Source organism: Pyrus communis, chromosome 10, assembly GCF_041283825.1.
Source record: "Pyrus communis isolate YQ-2024b chromosome 10, ASM4128382v1, whole genome shotgun sequence".
NCBI lineage: Eukaryota > Viridiplantae > Streptophyta > Magnoliopsida > Rosales > Rosaceae > Pyrus > Pyrus communis.
In genome coordinates, this window is record NC_142574.1 from 32,165,530 (window position 1) to 32,185,519 (window position 19,990).

General features: G+C 39.9%; 5 protein-coding genes across 9 annotated transcripts; 3 read left to right on the forward strand and 2 right to left on the reverse strand.

Moving 5' to 3' along the window:
- The first annotated feature begins 95 nt into the window (after positions 1-95).
- On the forward strand, positions 96-2,555 carry MED21 (mediator 21). The gene is made up of 5 exons (XM_068468060.2): positions 96-640; positions 1,276-1,496; positions 1,842-1,919; positions 2,025-2,076; positions 2,205-2,555. Exons 2-5 carry the CDS (start codon positions 1,290-1,292, stop codon positions 2,279-2,281), a joined length of 414 nt encoding a protein of 137 aa, XP_068324161.1. The 5' UTR covers positions 96-640; positions 1,276-1,289; the 3' UTR covers positions 2,282-2,555.
- Positions 2,556-3,010: 455 nt separating this feature from the next.
- LOC137729721 (DNA binding protein) lies at positions 3,011-7,902 on the reverse strand. Of its 5 annotated transcripts, none has more exons than XM_088677094.1 (3): positions 7,737-7,847; positions 5,830-5,900; positions 3,011-4,687 (listed from the first exon to the last, which is right to left on the reverse strand). In XM_088677094.1, exon 3 carries the CDS (start codon positions 4,654-4,656, stop codon positions 3,208-3,210), a length of 1,449 nt encoding a protein of 482 aa, XP_088533220.1. In that variant the 5' UTR covers positions 4,657-4,687; positions 5,830-5,900; positions 7,737-7,847; the 3' UTR covers positions 3,011-3,207. The 5 variants fall into 5 exon arrangements, with proteins under 5 accessions (XP_088533220.1, XP_088533223.1, XP_088533221.1 ...); XM_088677097.1 differs by having other exon boundaries at positions 3,011-4,733; positions 7,737-7,841; XM_088677095.1 differs by having other exon boundaries at positions 5,830-6,195; positions 7,737-7,814.
- Positions 7,903-8,077: 175 nt separating this feature from the next.
- LOC137729018 (iron-sulfur cluster assembly SufBD family protein ABCI8, chloroplastic) lies at positions 8,078-10,522 on the forward strand. The gene is made up of 2 exons (XM_068467836.2): positions 8,078-9,590; positions 10,025-10,522. The coding sequence occupies exons 1-2, from the start codon at positions 8,160-8,162 to the stop codon at positions 10,241-10,243; spliced, it is 1,650 nt and encodes a 549-aa protein (XP_068323937.2). The 5' UTR covers positions 8,078-8,159; the 3' UTR covers positions 10,244-10,522.
- LOC137729019 (SWI/SNF complex subunit SWI3B) lies at positions 10,472-12,362 on the reverse strand. Its single transcript, XM_068467837.2, has 2 exons — positions 11,681-12,362; positions 10,472-11,442 (listed from the first exon to the last, which is right to left on the reverse strand). Exons 1-2 carry the CDS (start codon positions 12,305-12,307, stop codon positions 10,573-10,575), a joined length of 1,497 nt encoding a protein of 498 aa, XP_068323938.2. The 5' UTR covers positions 12,308-12,362; the 3' UTR covers positions 10,472-10,572.
- Positions 12,363-18,985: 6,623 nt separating this feature from the next.
- LOC137728614 (uncharacterized) lies at positions 18,986-19,622 on the forward strand. Its single transcript, XM_068467346.2, has one exon. It carries the CDS (start codon positions 19,093-19,095, stop codon positions 19,432-19,434), a length of 342 nt encoding a protein of 113 aa, XP_068323447.2. The 5' UTR covers positions 18,986-19,092; the 3' UTR covers positions 19,435-19,622.
- Positions 19,623-19,990: the final 368 nt, after the last annotated feature.

Consider the following 19,990-nt stretch of genomic DNA (forward strand, 5'->3'; position numbering starts at 1 on the left):
CAGGTGTGGTGAACATCACCACCGCAATGATTAGTGCGATTTAATCTACTTGTTATATAAATCTCAAAATTTAAACTAATTTAATCGATGCAGTGGTGATGATCTCTACAACGTAAGGGTGGCGAGCAAACGTGTTCATTGAATCGAACAATTTTCTTTATGCTTTTGTTTTGATGAATTGAGTCTGATGGTATTGCAAATTAGGGTTAGAAAAATGTGAAAATGCTACTATATTTTGGGTTATAATATGCACCTGACAAATGGAGCGTCGGATGTGCACCAAAAACCCAACGATCTAGGATCCAACGGTCACAGGGAGATGTCAATGTACAGGAGACGGACGTTCATGCATATTAAGAAATTGTTGGTGTATTCCCAAAAACGCCGTCAAGGGCTAAAGCCTAAAACGGCTCGTCGTTTTTGTTTTCATTTTTTCTTTTCAAATTTGTGGGCTACATGACAGGCCCAAAGGCCCTAAAATGTTGATCACTAATTTTTGTGGGCTGGCCCAAAGACTTCGAAGCTTCTACAATCTACTACTTGCCGCCGGTTTCTCAATTAGTAGCCCCTCTCTCTGAGTTGCAGAGACCTCCGTCGCTACGACGCTCACCTCTTCCAACGACGACGTTTCAGTAGCCAGGTACAATTTCTCTCCTCTTCTCTGATACAATCGTTATAATTTAGTGTCATATGCCCCCATAGATTTTCGAAAAACTCACCGATGCTGCCGCCATACACTTCCACTTCCGCCGTGCTCTCTTTGTTCATCGGTGCTCCAATTTTCTCTCTTTCCAAACAGAAATTTAGGCTCTTTTCATTGCTGTTTATTTCTCGATTCTCTAAAATTTGTGGGTTCTCCCTTTTATTGACCCTAGTCAGACAGAGAGTATATACATTGTAGAAAATAACTGCATTGTCAAGATTTTTTAATTTTTTTAATTTTTTTTAATTTTTATTTTTCATGTGGGGGCCTTAGCGGGTTTTGAAAATGTGGTAGGAAATATGTGTTATATGAAGCTTGATTCATGCCTTTGTGTTGGTAACTTGCTGAAGGATCGATCTTTTATCCTGTGTTTGGGATACTTCTTATTTGATAGGTGTAAATGTAATGTTGGAGAAAAACAAAAAATATTCAGTTTGGAGATCTAGTAATGACTAGCTCTATGATTCTTTGTTTTCTTCAGCCACATTACGGATATTGTATTCGGTTTTCATGAGTTTATGTATGGGGTATTAGAGTTGGGTAACCTATTATCTCTGTAAATTTCATGGCAGGGCGAGCTTGCTCGATGGATATAATCTCCCAATTACAGGGGCAAGTGAACACAATTGCTTCTCTTACCTTCAATACCTTTGGGACACTACAAAGGGATTCTCCTCCAGTCCGACTTTCACCAAATTACCCAGAACCGCCAGCTAATCCTACCGAGGATGCTGCTGATTTTGCCCAACAACCCAAGCTCATGGGGGCAGCTCTTGTTAAGGCTGCTAAGCAGGTGCAGCATATTTCCATGTTTGATAACCCTACCATCTTGAATCATGTCAAGTATTTAAAATTTTGTAACTTATGGCGACCCAAGTTACCATATTCTAAACAGCGCATTCGTGCACATGGCTCTTTTCCTGAATGAATTCTTCTGTTTTAATACAAAGTATACTTTTACATTTCCACCGGGTTTGGCATAATGTGATAGTTTAAGCTTGTTTGTGGCCCAATTATTGGCATCGTAATTGCTTAAGTTTTGCTGATATGAGTTGAATTTGTCAATAGCATCTAGTTTATCAATTCATTCCGCTCTTGTGCTGTTCAACTAAGATACTACCGCCTGATTCTTGCACAGTTTGATGCATTAGTTGCAGCACTTCCATTAGCCGATGGAGGTGAAGAAGGGCAGCTGAAACGGATTGCAGAACTGCAGGTATGGGGTTCATATGTTTCTCCATCCAAGATCTTAATTTCTGTGTTACTTCATTTGACTGGGCTTCATAAGTTCATACCTCAATTTTTTGGTGAAACTTTTTAGGCCGAAAATGATGCTGTCGGCCAAGAACTCCAGAGACAACTCGAAGCTGCAGGTGTTTCTTTCCCTTCCGTCTTTCTAATTCTATGATACTTGTGCTCTTGAGAACTACTCCCTGCACTTGATATAAAAGTTGATTGGCTGCTGTGATAACTAACAATCTCAATGATATTCTGGTGCCAGAGAAAGAATTAAGGGAGGTCCGCGAATTGTTCGGCCAATCGGTAGAAAATTGCTTGAACTTGAAGAAACCCGACTGAAGACGACGATGTGACTAACGTATGGTTCTCCCGCTATTTCGATTCGTTTGGTCCCTTGTCTTATGTAAACGTTCAAAGAATCTGCAGGCTGTAATCTCTACAGATTCAATTTTTTATTAACTGACTGATGACTAAAGCCCAAAGAGGTAAACTCTTTGTGATTTGTTGTTTCATTTGAAAGTTGATAGAAGATCAAAGATATTTGAGTTGTAACTATAATACTAAATTTGAGCGGATGTTAAATTTTAGCTAAAAAGACTATTCCGGCGCTGAATGCATCTTTGTTTGATCCACTCTACGAACTGAAAGCGAGATCTTGCAAAACAACCACGCAACGCCCAGATCTTTCTTCCAACGTCCAACGGAGTTACGGAGGTCACAACAACTCGCCTAAAGGTCATCTTCAACCATTCCGGCCAAAGGGTTATAGGGCTAAAAATAGTCCGTTTTGACATGAAAACCATCTCCAATCAAGAGCTAGGCCAAATGGCTCGTGGTTCCCATCCGGCCAAAGGGCTAGTCAAGAGCAGCCAACCCTATAGCCTAGCCTTCTGGCGCTAGAATGTCAAGCTTGACATTTTGCTAGCCCTCCAGCTTAGCCCATTTGAATGCCGACAACTACCTGGCGACTACATAACGCTAGCTAGCAATGGTTAGCTGACGTCATGCTGCCGTTAGGTTACCGTTGGAATTATCAAAAACCGATTAAAAACAATATTTGGGAAAGAGTAACGAAAACATGCAGAAACTTGTAAATAGTTGCCAACATTATCCGAAAGGTACAAATTAAAATCAGAGCAGAAATGCATAAACTGATACTAAAAACATCCTCAAATGTTGAATACTAAAAAAAAAACAACCTCAGACACTATTAACTGTCTCGTTCTCATACCGACAACCGAAATGTTAGATGTTGCCGCATGGATCTACGATTGTGCAGCTGGAATGACATCTTCGATGTCACACTCCATGTTGCTAATGCCATCAGAAGTAGGGATTTGAGGTTCGGCAGTTCCCAGAGGAATAGATCCTTCTGCAGCAATCTTTGATTCGGATGGAATACTAACCGGAGCAGCAAAAGGAGTTTGGTTCAGTTCTATGTCCACGCTCTTTACCGCATCATGAACCAATGAACTCGTTTCAGGACTGACATCTGGAGGTTGAATTTGAGAATCCTTGCATAAGGTTTCAATGCCTGGTATGAGAGCAACAGGGGCAGGTTCAGCAAATACAGGAGTTTGGTTGAGCTCAAGATTCAGGCTCTTTGCACCATCATGAACCAATGCGCTCTTTTCAGAATCCACAGCCTGAGGTTGAATTTGATTGTCCTTACCTTCAGTCTCAATGACTGGCATGGCAGCGATTCTTGCGGATTCAGCAAATACAGGCGTGTGGTTGAGTTCGACAACTGGCATGACAGTGGTCACTCTGGGTTCACCGAATACAGGCATTTGGTTGAGTTCAAGTCTGAAGCTCTTTACTTCATAAGGAGCCGACGCACTCTTTTCAGAACCCGCAGCCTGAATTTGAATTTCAGGAGCCTTACATACGGGTTCAACACCTGGTAGGTCAGCAATTGGTTCAGCTGCTGTTTCTGTTTTTGATGCCTTATTGGCCTCTACACCATTTGGCCCTTCCATTATTGTGGCAGCTTCAACTTCCTCCAGCACTTTCTCCTGTTGAACAACGTTATTATGCTCTGGCTTGGGCATAGAAGGGGCAGATTGGTTATCAGTTCCAGGTTCTGGAAATTGCTGTGGCATGACTTTTCCTCCCAAGGGCAGGACTGCATCATTCTTCAGCAAGTTCACAACCGGAGGAGTCACAAAAGAGAAAGGTTTGTTTTCAAGTGACTCCAGGATTCCAGACTGAGGGACAGAGGATTGAATTTGGTTAGGAACTGTAGGTATTTGGGGTTTCACCTCAACAGGTTGCCTATTACTTTGTTCTGATGGGCGGGCAGACTCATAACGCTGAGATTGTGGGTTGAGAGGTGGTATGGGAATTTCTCTTCTTTTGCACATCATAATATGAGGAGCAATGTCATTTGCTGGAGTAATGGGAGTGATTTTCTCCTGTAGAAACACAACACCCCTCAGCTGAGTGTCACTGTCTCCGACCCTAACATTCAGAAGATATCCAGCATCAAATGACCCCTCAATCACGCCAGTGACTACCTGGCCTACCATTTCATTCTCAACATCATCACTTGTACTTGCACTCTGTTTGGTTTTCTTCGAACTGTCAGGTCCTGGGATCACAGTTGGGTTCTCTGCAGGAGCCAAGTTTTCATCCTTACGCGGACGTCCACGTTTTCGCTTCATAGGGGGGTCTGGCGAAGATAAAGAGCCCGTTCCTTGACTCTGTTGATTCATGATGACAGATTTCACGTTTTAAAGTTTTCCCCTGCAATGGAAAAAGTAATTTCACAATCTTTCCTAGCACACGCTAACTGAAAACCGTATAAGATGAGCATGATTATCAAATATTGTTTTACCAATTATAACATGATATGACTACAAAGGGAAGGAAAAGAAAGTGAAATGAGTAACAATGATAACCATAAAGTCCTGAACCAGAGAGACAAAGCTGTTCTTATATCAGCATGATATTGTTTTCGCTCAATCAACTTAGAAATAGAAGTTTAACTTGAAAAACAGTAACAAACAAATATCTCTTCAATTTAATAAATTTATATCTGAATTCTTAACTCACACTCAGAAAATGCTACAAAAGTCTAATTGCAAAAGACCACAGATAGATCTCTCGATCTTAAGATCAATACCTAAACTGTTATACCTCAATCAATTTACAAATACCTCAAAAGCTTAAAGTTCATGCAATTGTTTCAACACCTAAACTGTTATACCTAAATCAATTTACAAATACCTCAAAAGCTTAAAGTTCATGCAATTGTTTTAGGTCAATCAACTTAGAAATGGAGGTTTAAATTTAATGACAATAACAAACAAATACGGTCAAAATTTTAATTAATTTATATCTGCAATCACACTCAGAAATGCTACAAAAGTGTGATTGCAAAAGACCACAGATAGATCTCTGGATCTTAACCTATACTATTATACCTCAATCAATTTACAAATAATCAAAAGTTTAAAGTTCATGCAGTTGTTTTAGCTCAATCAACTTAGAACAGACGTTTATATTTAATATCAATAACAAACAAATATCGCTTAAATTCAATTCATTATTAAATCTGAATTCACACTCAAGAAAATGCTAAAAAGGTCTAATTTGCAAAAGATCACATATAGATCCTTCAGGATGTTCAGATCTCCACCTATACTCTTACTCCTCAATCAAATTACAAGTCTATCAAGTTTAAAGTTTATATAATAACCACACAAAACAACAATTAGTCTAATAAAATTCACAATGAACGAACGATGCTAAGAAAGTCTAATTTGAAAGGAAAATGAAACTCAGATAGAACTCTCTGAATCATCAGATCGCCAATGCTTCTGTACAAAGTAAAACAAAGAAAAACGCTCAATGCATAATCAGAGCCAAGGTTTTGAAATTCTCACCAAGTCTATGATCGGAATGAAGGATTGAGCTGTAGACCTCGATTCTTTCACGCTTGTGCTAAGAAAGGAATCTTTAATGGATAGATAGAGAGGAGAGAGGGGGAAGCATTGGATAGAGAGAAAAACATTATGTCAGGACCGTAACAGTTTTACGTTATGTCAGGACTGTAACAATTATAAATTTGGGCCGAGAGCTAGGGAAAAACGTAAAGTAGTCCAAATTTCGGTTACTCCAAACTTATCATAGCCCAATCCATCGAAACCTCAGGAGCAGGAATGTCCTCCTAAACGCACAGTCTGAACCTCCCCTCGCCCCAAACTTCAACAGTCATAGTAGTATCTACTTTCCTTCCTGGACACCCGAAACTTCAGGCTCAATGCAAAAGCATTGGAAGCTCTACTTCAGTATACGACTAAAAGATAATATATGGTTTCAAGTATGTATAGAACCATGCTAGCTTTATACAAATCATTGATGCTATTGAATTCTGAAGGAGGTATTGAAAGTTTAGAATGTTTTGAACAAATGTTTAGAGCAAAAGAAAGACGGAAAAGAGAGAGATAGAAAGAGCAACGTAGCAACTTCAATCATAACCATGTCCTTCATTTCTTTATTTGGTCCCAAGAATCTGCTAACATGATAATGCTAAGATTTAAGAGTTTCCTTAATTGTATCCCCAAAGACGCTGAAGCATTAAAGAGGTTTAAGAAACTATTATAGGAGCTCATAGTTCAATAATTTTATCTTGTAAGTTAGATTCAGTATAAACACTACCCAAGTACAAAAGCAGCAATCAAAAGATTAAAAAAATACAGGAACAAACTAAATATACCAAAGAATTTGACTGATCAAAATCCATCTCAACAATTGACCCCAATTCCAGCAATGACTATCCTAAAGCAGCAAAAGCTTTTGTGTTCCTCCGAAACACATGCACCCATAACACATGGCACAACCTTATCAGATTTTCCCAAAAAGCTATGCCGCCATTATAAAAGAGAGTTGTGATCACATACTGACATAATCTAATTAAACTACCATATATTAACATACAACCCCATAATTCCCAGGCTAAATGACAATGTAATAACAGATGATAAACCGATTTCCAACCTTCCACATGTAACACCTACTAACACTTTTCTCTTATGACGAAACTATTGATAAATATTTTCCCATGAGTGGAATTAGATTCATACATTATTGCAAAAACAACAGTTGAGCTAAACATAGTAAATGATACTATCATGGTTTGATTTTGTGCACTGCAATAAAGTAAGTTAATAAGATGTCAGAATTTCCTTCTCTCTCAATGTTTTCTTCGTCTCACCGCTACGTACTTGTTTCTCCGTTTATGCATCGCGCATTCTCATTCATAAAACATCTAAATTCTAATGTTGTGTGCAGAGCGCCCCATGTTACAGAAACCTTGATGTAGTAATAATAAACCCAAAATTAGACAAAATATGAACCCAAAAAGCATTAGCAGATATGGGTTAGGCGAGTTGGTACGGGCAGAATGTGCCCGCGGCCCGACCCTTACACCTAAGTTCGAATCCCCCTCAATGATTAGAGTTTATTAAAAAAGATTCAATCTTTGAGAAATTAAAACAAATAGAAAACAATTTCTGATGGAAACAAACAGTCATTATTGTCACTCCATCACTCATCTCACTCGAGCAAAAGAAGAAAAAGGAAAATCATTTAATTTCAGCTCAGTCATGAATCAACCCGTACAAACATATAAAAATCTCTCTCTGGTTCCTCAGATCAAAACCCTAACGCTACCTCGATCAAATCATAGTAATTTCTCCAGTGATGCATTTTATGAAAATCAAAAACAATAATGCAACGCCGGCGGAATTGCAATCACCGCAATGTCGACAAACGAGGAAGAAGCACTTACATGCGGCGGACGGCGGCCGGCGACGGCGAGGAAACGAGAGGTGGAATCAAATCAAGGAAATCCAAATCCGCGGCAATGGTGGGAAAATCAATTTTTCTGTTGGTTTATTTTATTTTATTTTCTTGTTTTTTGGGCCCGAAATAGGTTTTGTTTGGGTGTTGGCGCTGGACTGTGTTCCCGGGTGTTTGGACGCGGGAAATACTTTCCCACCACGCACTGGTTAAGTGGGCCAGAACCTTGACCGGCCCATCAAAGTACTATGGGCCGATGAAAACTCCACGAGGCCCAAAAGGAAAGAGAGGTACGTGTGCAGCACACGAGACAGCTATGAAATCTCTGGCCACGAATTTGCCATAATCGTATTGCCCTTCTTGTCGTCGCGTCTTCTCCAATTCTCTCTGAAGTTTCTGAGCCACAGCAACCATGGCGTCTCTGCTAGCCAACGGAATCTCCAGCTTCTCTCCCCAAGCGTCCGCTGAACCGCCCAAGTTCCCGAAGGGTGTTCAGCCAAAGCTCGATTCTTTGAAGCTTTCGGGTCAGAAAACCCCTGCTCCGAAAAGGGTCTTCCGGGTGCGAGCAGATGTCGGGTACGACCCAAAACCGATTGAATCCGATTCGGGCACCTCAGGTAAGCTTTCGATTGAGGAATTTCTTCGCAATCGCGAGTACGATAAGAAATTTGGGTTTAATATCGATATAGATTCGTTTTCGATTCCGAAGGGGCTTTCTAGGGAGACGATTAGGTTGATTTGGACGCTGAAAGGCGAGCCTGATTGGATGCTTGAATTTAGATTGAATGCTTTTGAGAAGTTTTTGACTATGAAGGAGCCCCAATGGTCTGATAATCGATACCCTGCCATTAATTTCCAAGATATGTGTTATTACTCTGCACCCAAGAAGAAACCCACTTTGAAGAACCTCGATGAGGCGGACCCGGAGCTTCTTAAGTACTTTGATAGGTTGGGAGTGCCGTTGAATGAGCAGAATCGATTGGCCAATGTTGCGGTGGACGCAGTTCTTGATAGTGTGTCGATAGCCACCACACATAGGAAGGCTTTGGAGGAAAAAGGTGTGATATTTTGTTCGATATCGGAGGCTATTAGGGAGTACCCGGATTTAGTTAGGAAGCATTTGGGTAGAGTGGTGCCTACTGGGGATAATTATTATGCTGCTTTGAACTCTGCGGTGTTTAGTGATGGATCATTTTGTTACATACCAAAGGACACTAAATGCCCGATGCAGATTTCAACTTACTTTCGGATAAATGCGTTGGAGACGGGGCAGTTTGAGAGGACTTTGATAGTGGCTGATGATAGGAGTTTTGTGGAGTATTTGGAGGGGTGTACTGCACCGTCATATGATACAAACCAGCTTCATGCTGCAGTGGTAGAGTTGTACTGTGGTGAGGGGGCGGAAATTAAGTACTCCACAGTGCAGAATTGGTATGCCGGGGATGAGCAAGGGAAGGGCGGGATTTATAATTTTGTTACCAAGCGAGGGCTTTGTGCTGGGGCTCGCTCGAAAATATCTTGGACCCAGGTGGAGACAGGGTCTGCAATTACTTGGAAATATCCGAGTGTTGTTTTGGAGGGCGATGATTCTGTGGGCGAGTTTTATTCAGTCGCTTTGACTAATAATTATCAGCAGGCAGACACAGGTACAAAGATGATACACAAGGGCAAAAATACAAGAAGTAGAATTATTTCAAAGGGCATATCAGCTGGGAATTCAAGGAACTGTTATCGGGGCCTCGTGCAGGTTCAATCCAAGGCAGAGAATGCTAAAAATTCCTCACAGTGTGATTCAATGCTTATTGGAGATACTGCGGCTGCCAACACCTACCCATACATCCAGGTGACTTCATTTGATCTTGCCCTTTTTTTTTTTTTTTTTTTGTGCATGAGATTACGTACGTTGTTTTTTAATACTCATGCTTGCCTTAGCCTGATGGTTATTTAGTGTGATGATTTTTTAGATTGATCCTTCATTGAATTGCATATTACTTTGTGTTACTCTGCCCTTGATACTTCATATGATGCTTCCTTCGAATATGAATTGCGTAGTATCATAAACTGTCTTTATTGCATTAGGCGATCGATTTATTTTCAGTACTTTCAAGACTTTCTGTATGTGGTGTGAATCTTGGTTTGGCTGTTTTTGCATTGATTTCCACTTCAATCCATTTCCAATATGTTGATTGGTTTTCGTCCATTTAGCGCCCGTATAATGTGGGACTATAATGGAGTGCTCGTTTATTCGTTAATGAGTTCCTCTCGTGTGTTTAACAGGTAAAGAATCCCACAGCTCGAATCGAACACGAAGCAAGTACCTCCAAAATTGGCGAAGACCAGCTGTTCTACTTTCAACAAAGGGGAATCGAGTATGAGAAAGCCATGGCCGCTATGATATCTGGGTTTTGCCGGGATGTATTCAACGAGCTCCCTGACGAGTTTGGGTCTGAGGTGAACCAACTGATTGGCTTGAAGCTTGAAAATTCAGTGGGTTAGAAAGCACCACTGGTTTAGGCACATAAGCTCAGTCGATGAAGGTTCGATCTTTTTGTCAAACGGGTTTAAAATCCGAGTAGATTGCAAAGACGTTTTAACTTGATAGCTCTGTTGTGAAATGGCCAGAAAATGGAAAGCATATGTACATAGATATTAGTTGTAAATGTGTATCCTCCGCTGTCAAGATATACACAATGTAACGTAACGTAAGCGACAGAACTTCTATGGTGCACATAACATTAGTAATGCTTGTTATAAATTGAATTTAAGGTTATCAAATGTGTCGAACTTGCATTGAGGCAACGATAAACATACGCGAATGATGAAAATCAATTCGCTTTTACATTCTTCTCCTCCGCCCGTACTGTAGTTTTTGGAGCAGAACTTTTGTTAAACAAAAGAGTCACCTGATCGACGAAGAGCATGCTTTTCATTTGCTCCAGTTGTTCCCATTCTTTCTCCATCTGCAAATCCAACGCCTCGAAGCGAATAATCTTCTTTTGGATCTCTCTCAGCTGTACTTCTGTAATCCCCGATATTGATCTTCCCACATCCAGCCCTTCCTTCTCAAGCTGTGAATTTGCATCTACAAAAGCTGCCCCCAGTGCATCCAGGTCACTTTTATTGTCTCCATTTAACTCAGCATCGGTTTCATGCTGTCTTGCACTCGAAGCCAGAGATGGAACACTCATTTTACTTGTTTCATAATCCGCCTCACACAGGGTTGTTATGGCAGCAGAAGCAGCAGCCTCTGCAACCTGTACGCCCGCCAGTGCTGACAGAAAGGCGGCCTGAGCCATAATTGGGTTGCTTGCATCTGCAAGAGGCGTGAGACGCATTCTTTTAGTTAAGGACGGTGTTGTACCATCACCATCACCCTCCAATCCAGATTCAGCATCAGCTGCGTCTTCCTTCATTCCACTAGTCTGCTTGTAATCCAGATCCCCAGTAAACTCCTCGCCAAAAGGAATCTTGAGAAAATGAGCAACACATTCCTTCTCACTTCTCCCGACATGTTGCGCAACCTTCCTCCAATCGTCGCCATAATGCATAAGGGCTTCTAGAAGATGCAGAGTATCTTTATCAGCCCAGCCACTCCCCATCTCTTCATTGATTTCAACCCGCCTGAAATCGGAAGAACTTATGCCGATCTGATAGTTGCTGCGAACATAGCACCTTGCACACAGGGTCATGTCATTCTGTTCCCAACAACAAATTAAGAACATCAGTTGCAGCAAACCATAACACTCCATGGGATTGCAAAGCAAAATCAAAGCTAATCAATTCGAAGAAGATCAAATATTCCTTAAATTAGTCAAGTCGAACACGACCAAACGAAACCTATGAATGAATTTCAAATAGAGTGACAATTACATCAAGCTAATCAAATTCAATTCCAAATAAATCAATGGTAGCAAAAGAATGACAAGAACAGACCTTTTCGGAAACAAAGCAGGCAATGCTGCAAACAGACTTGCAGCCATTGCAAGTCCTCTTCTTTGGGCTCTCCTTGCTGGTCCCCGAAGACCCGTCCTTGGGACCGCCGGCGGGGGATTCAGCGCCGCCATTAGAGGACGCGGCGGCGGCCTTGCTGCTGTCCTTGTCCTCCCACCTGAGGGGCTTGTTGGGCGCGGAAGGAGTGTAATTGATCAAACCCCACGCCTCCAGGAAATCAAAAACCCTCCTAACGGAGCCGACGTCGCCGACGAGAGCCTTGCGGGCCTCCGTGAAGGTGAGCTTCCGAGAAGGGTTGACGGCCCTGGATTGGCTGACGATGGTGTTGCGATAGTACTTGTAGAGGCTAGGGCTTTTGGAAGGGGATCGAGAGTCGAAGAACTCGGGGAGGAATCGGACCTCGCAGTGGTGGATGTGGTCCGGCGAGAACCAGCTGGAATAGCTGGGGACGCGGATGACGTCGGCGTCAGAGGTGGGACGCGGTTGAGTTTGGCGTGGGGTGGCGGTGATTGGAGTCTCGGGATTGACGGGGATCGGAAGAGGAGTGGGTGGGGGTTTGGATGCGGTGTCGGAGGAGGAGAGGTCGACGGCCGCTGATTTGGTAGCCATGGAATTTAGCGGATCTAAGGTTTAGAGGCCTTTTCTGTCTCTATTTTGCTTTTTTATTTTCTTTTAAATTTCAAGTGTGTTTTTTTTTTTTTTTTTTTTTTTTCATCAAACTTTTAAATTTTAAGTTGGTTATTTTCAAAATGGAGGACAAAGTTTTAATTCCATATCATATTTTAGATTATTGATTTTCTATCACTTTGTGTATTTTGGTCTGATTAATTGTGGAATAATTTATGAAAGGGAACTACATTTGCAATACATTGGCAAAATAAACTCATTAATTTAATGAATAATTTGAAATTCATAAAGATAAAAGATGTAAATTAGTACAACTTCAAAATATTAAAATGCAATGTTAGAAAATTAAAACTTCATAATTCATTTTGAGAATCGCCACAAAAATTAAAAGTGTACAAAATATAATTTAACTCTAAATTTTAAGTAATTTTGAAAGAAAAAAAAAGGTTTTTATACTTACTTTTCGATGGAGATAGAAGAGTTCTAACTTTTTTTTATTAAAAAAAAAAATAGAAGATAGATTAAATTAAACCAATTGCTAGTAAGTAGGTTTTTCTAATGAATGTTAAATTTTGTTATTTGTACCCACAACATTAATCCACCTTCTTTAATTCTACCAAATACTTTAATGATATCTATTCTTTCAACTATATCTCTCGTTTGAATCCATAATTCTTTTTAAATTAGAATGCACAATATTTCTTTTGGTGAATTCTCCACTATCGTATTGTTCACATCATTCACCTTCAGTTCCCTTCTCATCCCTGGTCTGCTTTGAGTCCACCTCAGCCTCGTCGTTAGTACTTTGACGCCAGGCCGACCTAATGTTTTCTTTATAATCATGGTGACTTCGAAAGTTTCTAGGTCCATGTCTTCGGTGGTTCCGACTATGGCTTGTGAGTTCTTTCACATATATTTGAATCGTCCAAGATTATATTTTAATTTCCTCCAACATCATAATAATTCCAAATTATTGAAAATTGACAGATGTATAACTAAATTCTACAATTATGAAAAATAGTAATTACTATCTAAAATGGTATAATTTTCTTGTGTATAATTGTGTAGTTGGCTATCACGGCAATTGAAGTGAAACTCCAGCTAAAGCTAGAAGAAACAAAAATTGTGCCCACAAGGTTACACACTTACGACGTGAAAAATAAGGAGGAGCGTTTTAGTAAACCTTGTCAATCGGCATCTCTCGGATCCAGATAGTATGTGCCTTCCCTTCCCTTGAGGAGCTGGGACTGCAACTGGCCACCAACTCACCAAGGCATGGGAGGTCGTTGCCCTTGTGAGGAGTTGTGCTTTTACTTGAAACAAAGTTAGACCTTTTAAGGGGGCGTTTGTTTCACCTTCTTAAATGGGATTGGACTGGCTAGGATTATTGTCCCATGTTTGGTAAGCTTGGGGACTAACTTAAATGAGACTAGCCCAGACTCGTGTGGACTATCTCCCTCGCTAGGTCGTGTAACATCCCACATCGCCCAGGGGAGTGATCCTTATATGTATATTCCCATCCCTACCTAGCACGAGGCCTTTTGGGAGCTCACTGGCTTCGGGTTCCGTAGGAACTCCGAAGTTAAGCGAGAAGGGGGCTTGAGCAATCCCATGATGGGTGACCCACTGGGAAGTTGCTCGTGAGTTCCCAAAAACAAAACCGTGAGAGAATGGTAAGCCCAAAACGGACAATATCGTGCTACGGTGGTGGAGTGGGCCCGGGAAGTGGTCCCCCCCCCGGGCCAGGATGTGACAATTTGGTATCAGAGCCTAACCCTGGCCGTGGTGTGCCAACGAGGACGTCGGGCCCCTAAGGGGGGTGGATTGTAACATCCCACATCGCCCAGGGGAGTGATCCTTATATGTATATTCTCATCCCTACCTAGCACGAGGCCTTTTGGGAGCTCACTAGCTTCGGGTTCCGTAGGAACTCCGAAGTTAAGCGAGAAGGGGGCTTGAGCAATCCCATGATGGGTGACCCACTGGGAAGTTGCTCGTGAGTTCCCAAAAACAAAACCGTGAGAGAATGGTAAGCCCAAAACGGACAATATCGTGCTACGGTGGTGGAGTGGGCCCGGGAAGTGGTCCCCCCCGGGCCAGGATGTGACAATTTGGTATCAGAGCCTAACCCTGGCCGTGGTGTGCCAACGAGGACGTCGGGCCCCTAAGGGGGGTGGATTGTAACATCCCACATCGCCCAGGGGAGTGATCCTTATATGTATATTCCCATCCCTACCTAGCACGAGGCCTTTTGGGAGCTCACTAGCTTCGGGTTCCGTAGGAACTCCGAAGTTAAGCGAGAAGGGGGCTTGAGCAATCCCATGATGGGTGACCCACTGGGAAGTTGCTCGTGAGTTCCTAAAAACAAAACCGTGAGGGAATGGTAAGCCCAAAGCGGACAATATCGTGCTACGGTGGTGGAGTGGGCCCGGGAAGTGGTCCCCCCCCGGGCCAGGATGTGACAGGTCGTCTTAGCGAAACCCCCCGAAAACCACGGGACTGCTAAGACCTACTTCGTCTCCTTTGTGTTGCTTGGCGTCCTCCCTTTGCGAAGACTTTGCTTCGTCTGCGTTGCGTCCTCTCTCCAACGAGATCACAGCACCACACCAAGACAGGTACGCCGCGCAGGTGGAGACGTTTCCGACGGACTCGCCGGTCAAGAGCAAGCTCTGCAAGGTCATTCTGGTGATGCAGAGGGCGCAGGGCGATCCATTTTCGAGAGACTAGTTGCAGGCGGAGGCACCCAGCAGGACTCGGAGGCGTTGGGTGGGGGGAGGAAGTTGCCGGTGCAGCGGAGGTACTCGAGGTCGACGAGGCGAAGGCCCTGGATGAAGTACTGGCATCCGGTGATGAGATCGTAACGGCGGCGGTTATGGGAGACCATTCCCTCATCTCAAATCCGAGAGAACTACGACGGCGGCGGTTATGGGAGACCATTCCCTCGGAGGCGTTGGTTTTGATTTGATCTCAAAGTATGGAACTGGGTTTTGATTTGATCTCAAAGTATGGAACTGGGTTTCGAAGAAGAGGAAGAGCTTTCAGAAAAAAGAAGGAAAAAATGAGAGAAGTAAGAATAAAATATTAAAAGAGATATAGATAAATTAATATAATATTAGAACTTATTAATTATCCTGCTTCTTAGTCCGCCACTGCATCAAACGCTTCATTAAGTTAGTCTAGCTTAGTCTATTCTAAGGCAATCCAGCTTAGTCTTTAAAGCTAGTCCAATCCGAAATAGTCCGGTGTAACAAACGTCCCCTAAAATCTTATTAAAACACGATTAATTTAGAAATCATTTGATAACTTTTTCATTTTTAGTTTTTTATTTATTTTTTAATTAAAAAATAAAACCTTGTTTGATAACTATCTTCAGTTTTGAAAAAAGTGCCAAATTTTGAAAACTCAAGGATGCTTTTCAGTTTTTTGTTTTTAGTTTTCATTAACAAAAAAAAAAAAAAAAAAAAAACTAAAAGCAAAATGGTTATCAAATGGGCCATTGGAGAAGAAGGTATCGACGAATTGTAGGTTAGATAAGTTGTTATGATATTGTATCTGTCTCTTTGCACCAAATTTTGAATTCTCTTTCTTGGTTATTGAGTAGCCTAGAATATTACATTGTAAAAAATACATGAAAGTACCCAATTTTATTAATTATTTGGCAATTAGCAAAGAATGATCACTTTTTACATTTGGTTGTAGAATTGATTATTTTTTAGTAACGATGAAATATTAATCATGCAACATCCACATAACGATGACATAAAGACATTTGATCGTTTATAGAACCAAATGTTAAAAAAATGACCATTCTTGCAAATTCTTCTTAATTCTTTTCCAACACAAATTTAAACAATGACTATAATATGTTATTTAACAAACAAAAAAATTGTTGCAATAGCATTGTTTTACAATTGCAGCCAAATTTTTTTAAGAAAATAATTATAAATTTTTATATGAAATAATTGAATTCTTAGGTCACACGAAACTGATGATATTGATATATTTGACCTATTGTTTGGTGTTTATCCATTTAAAGAATGAGAAGATGAATTGGGGAGGAGTGACATATGAAACTGAACCAAATAATTTGAACATGAATATTACGTTAAATGTCTGTGTGATGTCAATTACCAAATGCAAGCATGGTCTGATAATATACGCTCAATTAATCGACGAAAACGTCATTGACTTCTTGTCACATATGAATATATTTATAGCTTCGATTTTAAATATAAAAAAATATATCAGTTAGTGGTTTTATCACGACACAGTTTATTATTCTGAAGTCTGAGAAGACGCATATAGGCATATGTATATATTTATAGCTTCGATTTTTTTAATAAGATGATACTTTAAGTTATTTCAATTTAGGGAGATTCGAACTTAAAAGTAAGATGCCCCTTGATATACTTTTTTTTATGCATAGCTATTTTACTTTATCAAGGGTGGAGATTTAATCTAAATTGCATAATAATCCGTCGTAATAATTAGATGTCAAACGTATTATTTCATAAATCAAGTCAAAACTTCTTCGGCCTATAAATATACGACTAAATCGAAATACTACAAATCATCGACTTTAAAAATCATAAAACTAGCACTCTTGCATTTGTCAGGCTGAAGCCGGTGGAGGGTTGACTTGAATGGAATGCCACTGCGAAACCAACTTGAAAGCCAACATGTTTATCCCTCTTGGCCCTTCTCACTCTGCTTTGACTCTCCAAAACATTTTTCTGCATATTATAATTGCAATTATTTTGTATTTTTCAAAGATCCTCGACGCCGGTGGAGGTTTTTGTCTGTTTTAAACATGGCAAGCTGCATGTTTCCCTCTTTCTTTCTTTGACTTGAGAGCTCTCACCTCCCTAAGGATCCCATGCCGGCCAGCCTGCATCACCCTTCCATTTCTTAATTTTGGCGGTGTACTTGCATGTCTGTAGAGCTGGTCTGCCATGAATAATTATACTGATGATTGAATTTTATATTCTGAACTAAGACAATAATAGTACTTTTAATTAGATACCGTTAAGAGACTGAACAAGAGACTTGTAACTTAATTGGACAAGAACATTATTGATAAGTAGTGATGACGACAAGGTCGGGTTAATGGGTTCAAATGACTTGAATCAATATGTTTTCTGTTTCCCTAATCTTCATCTAAATAAAATAATAATTGTAAACTTTTGATTAATTAGATATTACTTTTAACCATACTAGAGACTTGTACATTAATTAATTAAGAACAGTTATCACGAGTTGACAACAATACATGATTAATGGGTTCCAATAACTTGAATAAATATATATTTTTTTTTCTTTCACTAGTCTTCATCTTAATATTCAATTTTGACTTCCCTATTTAATATTGATCTTATAGATATTTGATGAAAATGCCTCTTCGACATTTCAAAAGCACAAAACAAAACTAAAGTTATGACTTATGAGAGAGCTTTTTAAAAAATCGCAACGGGGCCCCATTATATAAGAGTTAATGACTCCGTTATTGTTCGTGAAATAAATGTTAAGAGAATTTTCTAAAAAATACTCTCTGCCATCTGAAAAAATCAACTTTAACCTAATATTTCATGTATCCTCCACACTCATGTACCTATTGAAAAGCTCCTGATCTTGGTTCAAAGTGTAAACTACACAATTTTCAATAAATTATATACCTAATTAATTAAGTAAAAGGAAAATTAATGAAAATGACTTGAAAATTTTAAGTTTTAACGATAAGGATAAAATAAAAGGTAAAATAGGATTGAATTTTTAGTATAAAAATGTGATTTTTCGTTAAAATGAACAGTACCGCAGACTTTTCATTAAATCTCCCTTAAGTAAATGCATCAACTAATTCTTAATTTATGAAAAGGTAATGCTAATAAGACTAAATTTACAAACTAAATTATATGTTGTCAATATAAATAAATACATTTATCAATTCTTAAGTAATAAACTAATCATCAAATTTCATATCTTTTAATTTTCAAAATTTATCTATCAAAGCTTTATCCATTTTGAAATGAGTTTCCCAAAGTTTCCATAATCATTGCTCTGATTTTCTTGATCATCCAATTAATTGAACCCACATGGTTTCACAGTGACAGGACTCCTTTTTCTAATTTTTAATTAACTCACATCCATTGGCATCTGATCCAAAAGCAAGGGCCCAGATCCTTGGATTCCCCATTGATCTTGGATTTACATTACACTTGAATATTAAATCATAGTGGCACACTCTCATGTAGCGTAATTCCTTAACATTTTCCCTTTTTAAATCATATGATCATAAATTAAACAAAAAAGTTTAGTTTAACTGGTTTTACTAATACAGGTCTTACTCTTCCGAATATGTTTATACGGTATTGAAAGGTTAGTTTGGCGCGGACCTGGTTGTTCGCCAGGTTTCTTGCTTTACCTCATTTCTTTTTAAACAAAAAAAAAAAAAAAAAAAAAAAAAAAAAAACTGGTTTTTTAATTAGTTCACACAAATGAGATGATGAAGAAAGGCCAGCTCAGTGCCTGCAATTTTTCTCTGCATTATTTTTGCACCAAACATTAGTAGTGCACATGCATTGCTTCATCAGCAAACCAACTCTTCAATGCTCTCTCTATAAATTAAAACGTCACTTAATTATAACCCATCTGAGCTCACATAAGCATAACTGATATTACAACACCTCTCTCTTGCTCTCGCTCTCTCTCGCTCCCTCTCTCTCATCTCTCAATCAGAGTGAGTGAGCGGATATTTTTTTCCTTCGAAGAAAATGGCTGTGATGATCAGAAAGTCGTACGGCGGCTACTCGAAGTTGGACAAGGAAGATCCCGAAGATGTAAATCATCGACGGGCGCAGTTCCTGATCTACAAAGTGTTGCAGCAAGCAGAAACACGGCGAAGGCCTTCGAATTTGAGGATTCGAATACGTAAACTGAAGGTGAAGATTGGGAGGAGATTAAAGAAGTTGAGGAAGAGCATGCTTCTAGGTATATCTGCCGCCAGGGTTTGTGTTTATAAGCGAGTTTTTAATCAACTAAAAACTTGCATGACCTTGTTTGGCCGCGGAGATCAGGGAACTGTCAATGCAACTCTTCCAGTTTTGCTTACCTGATTTAAATAGTTTTAATCATCTCTCTTTACTTTCTTCTCATCCACTATTTTCATATAAATACCAAATTTCGATCGGCTTTTGAATTTTGTTCCCATATATGATATAAAACCATAGAGTTTACTTATTTTCTTATATAGAACAACTTGAGAATGTCATATGAGACGTATCTCAGTTTGGTTTGACTTAAAGCGATCTCATGGGTTAATTTCATTCAATCATCTGTGTTCGAGCGATCACCAAAAAACGTACATTAAACGGGCATGTAAATTTTTTTTTTGAAAGAAGCGGCATATTCTAATTAACAAAAGTCAAACGGCAAAGTTAGAAATGAGGAAGACTCTCCTCCAGAATCAGGCCTGATATAACTAGAGGAGGATCCCCAATCCAACACAACTCTCATCAACCTGAAGAGCAATCCTGTCAAGACGATGGGCCACTCCATTAGCTTGGCGGCAAACGTGGGAAGGTGTGACTCCAGTGATCAATCTAAGCAAGGCCTTAGCATCTTCTACAGTTGGACCAACCATTCTCAAATTGCTAGAAGGCTCCAGCAACG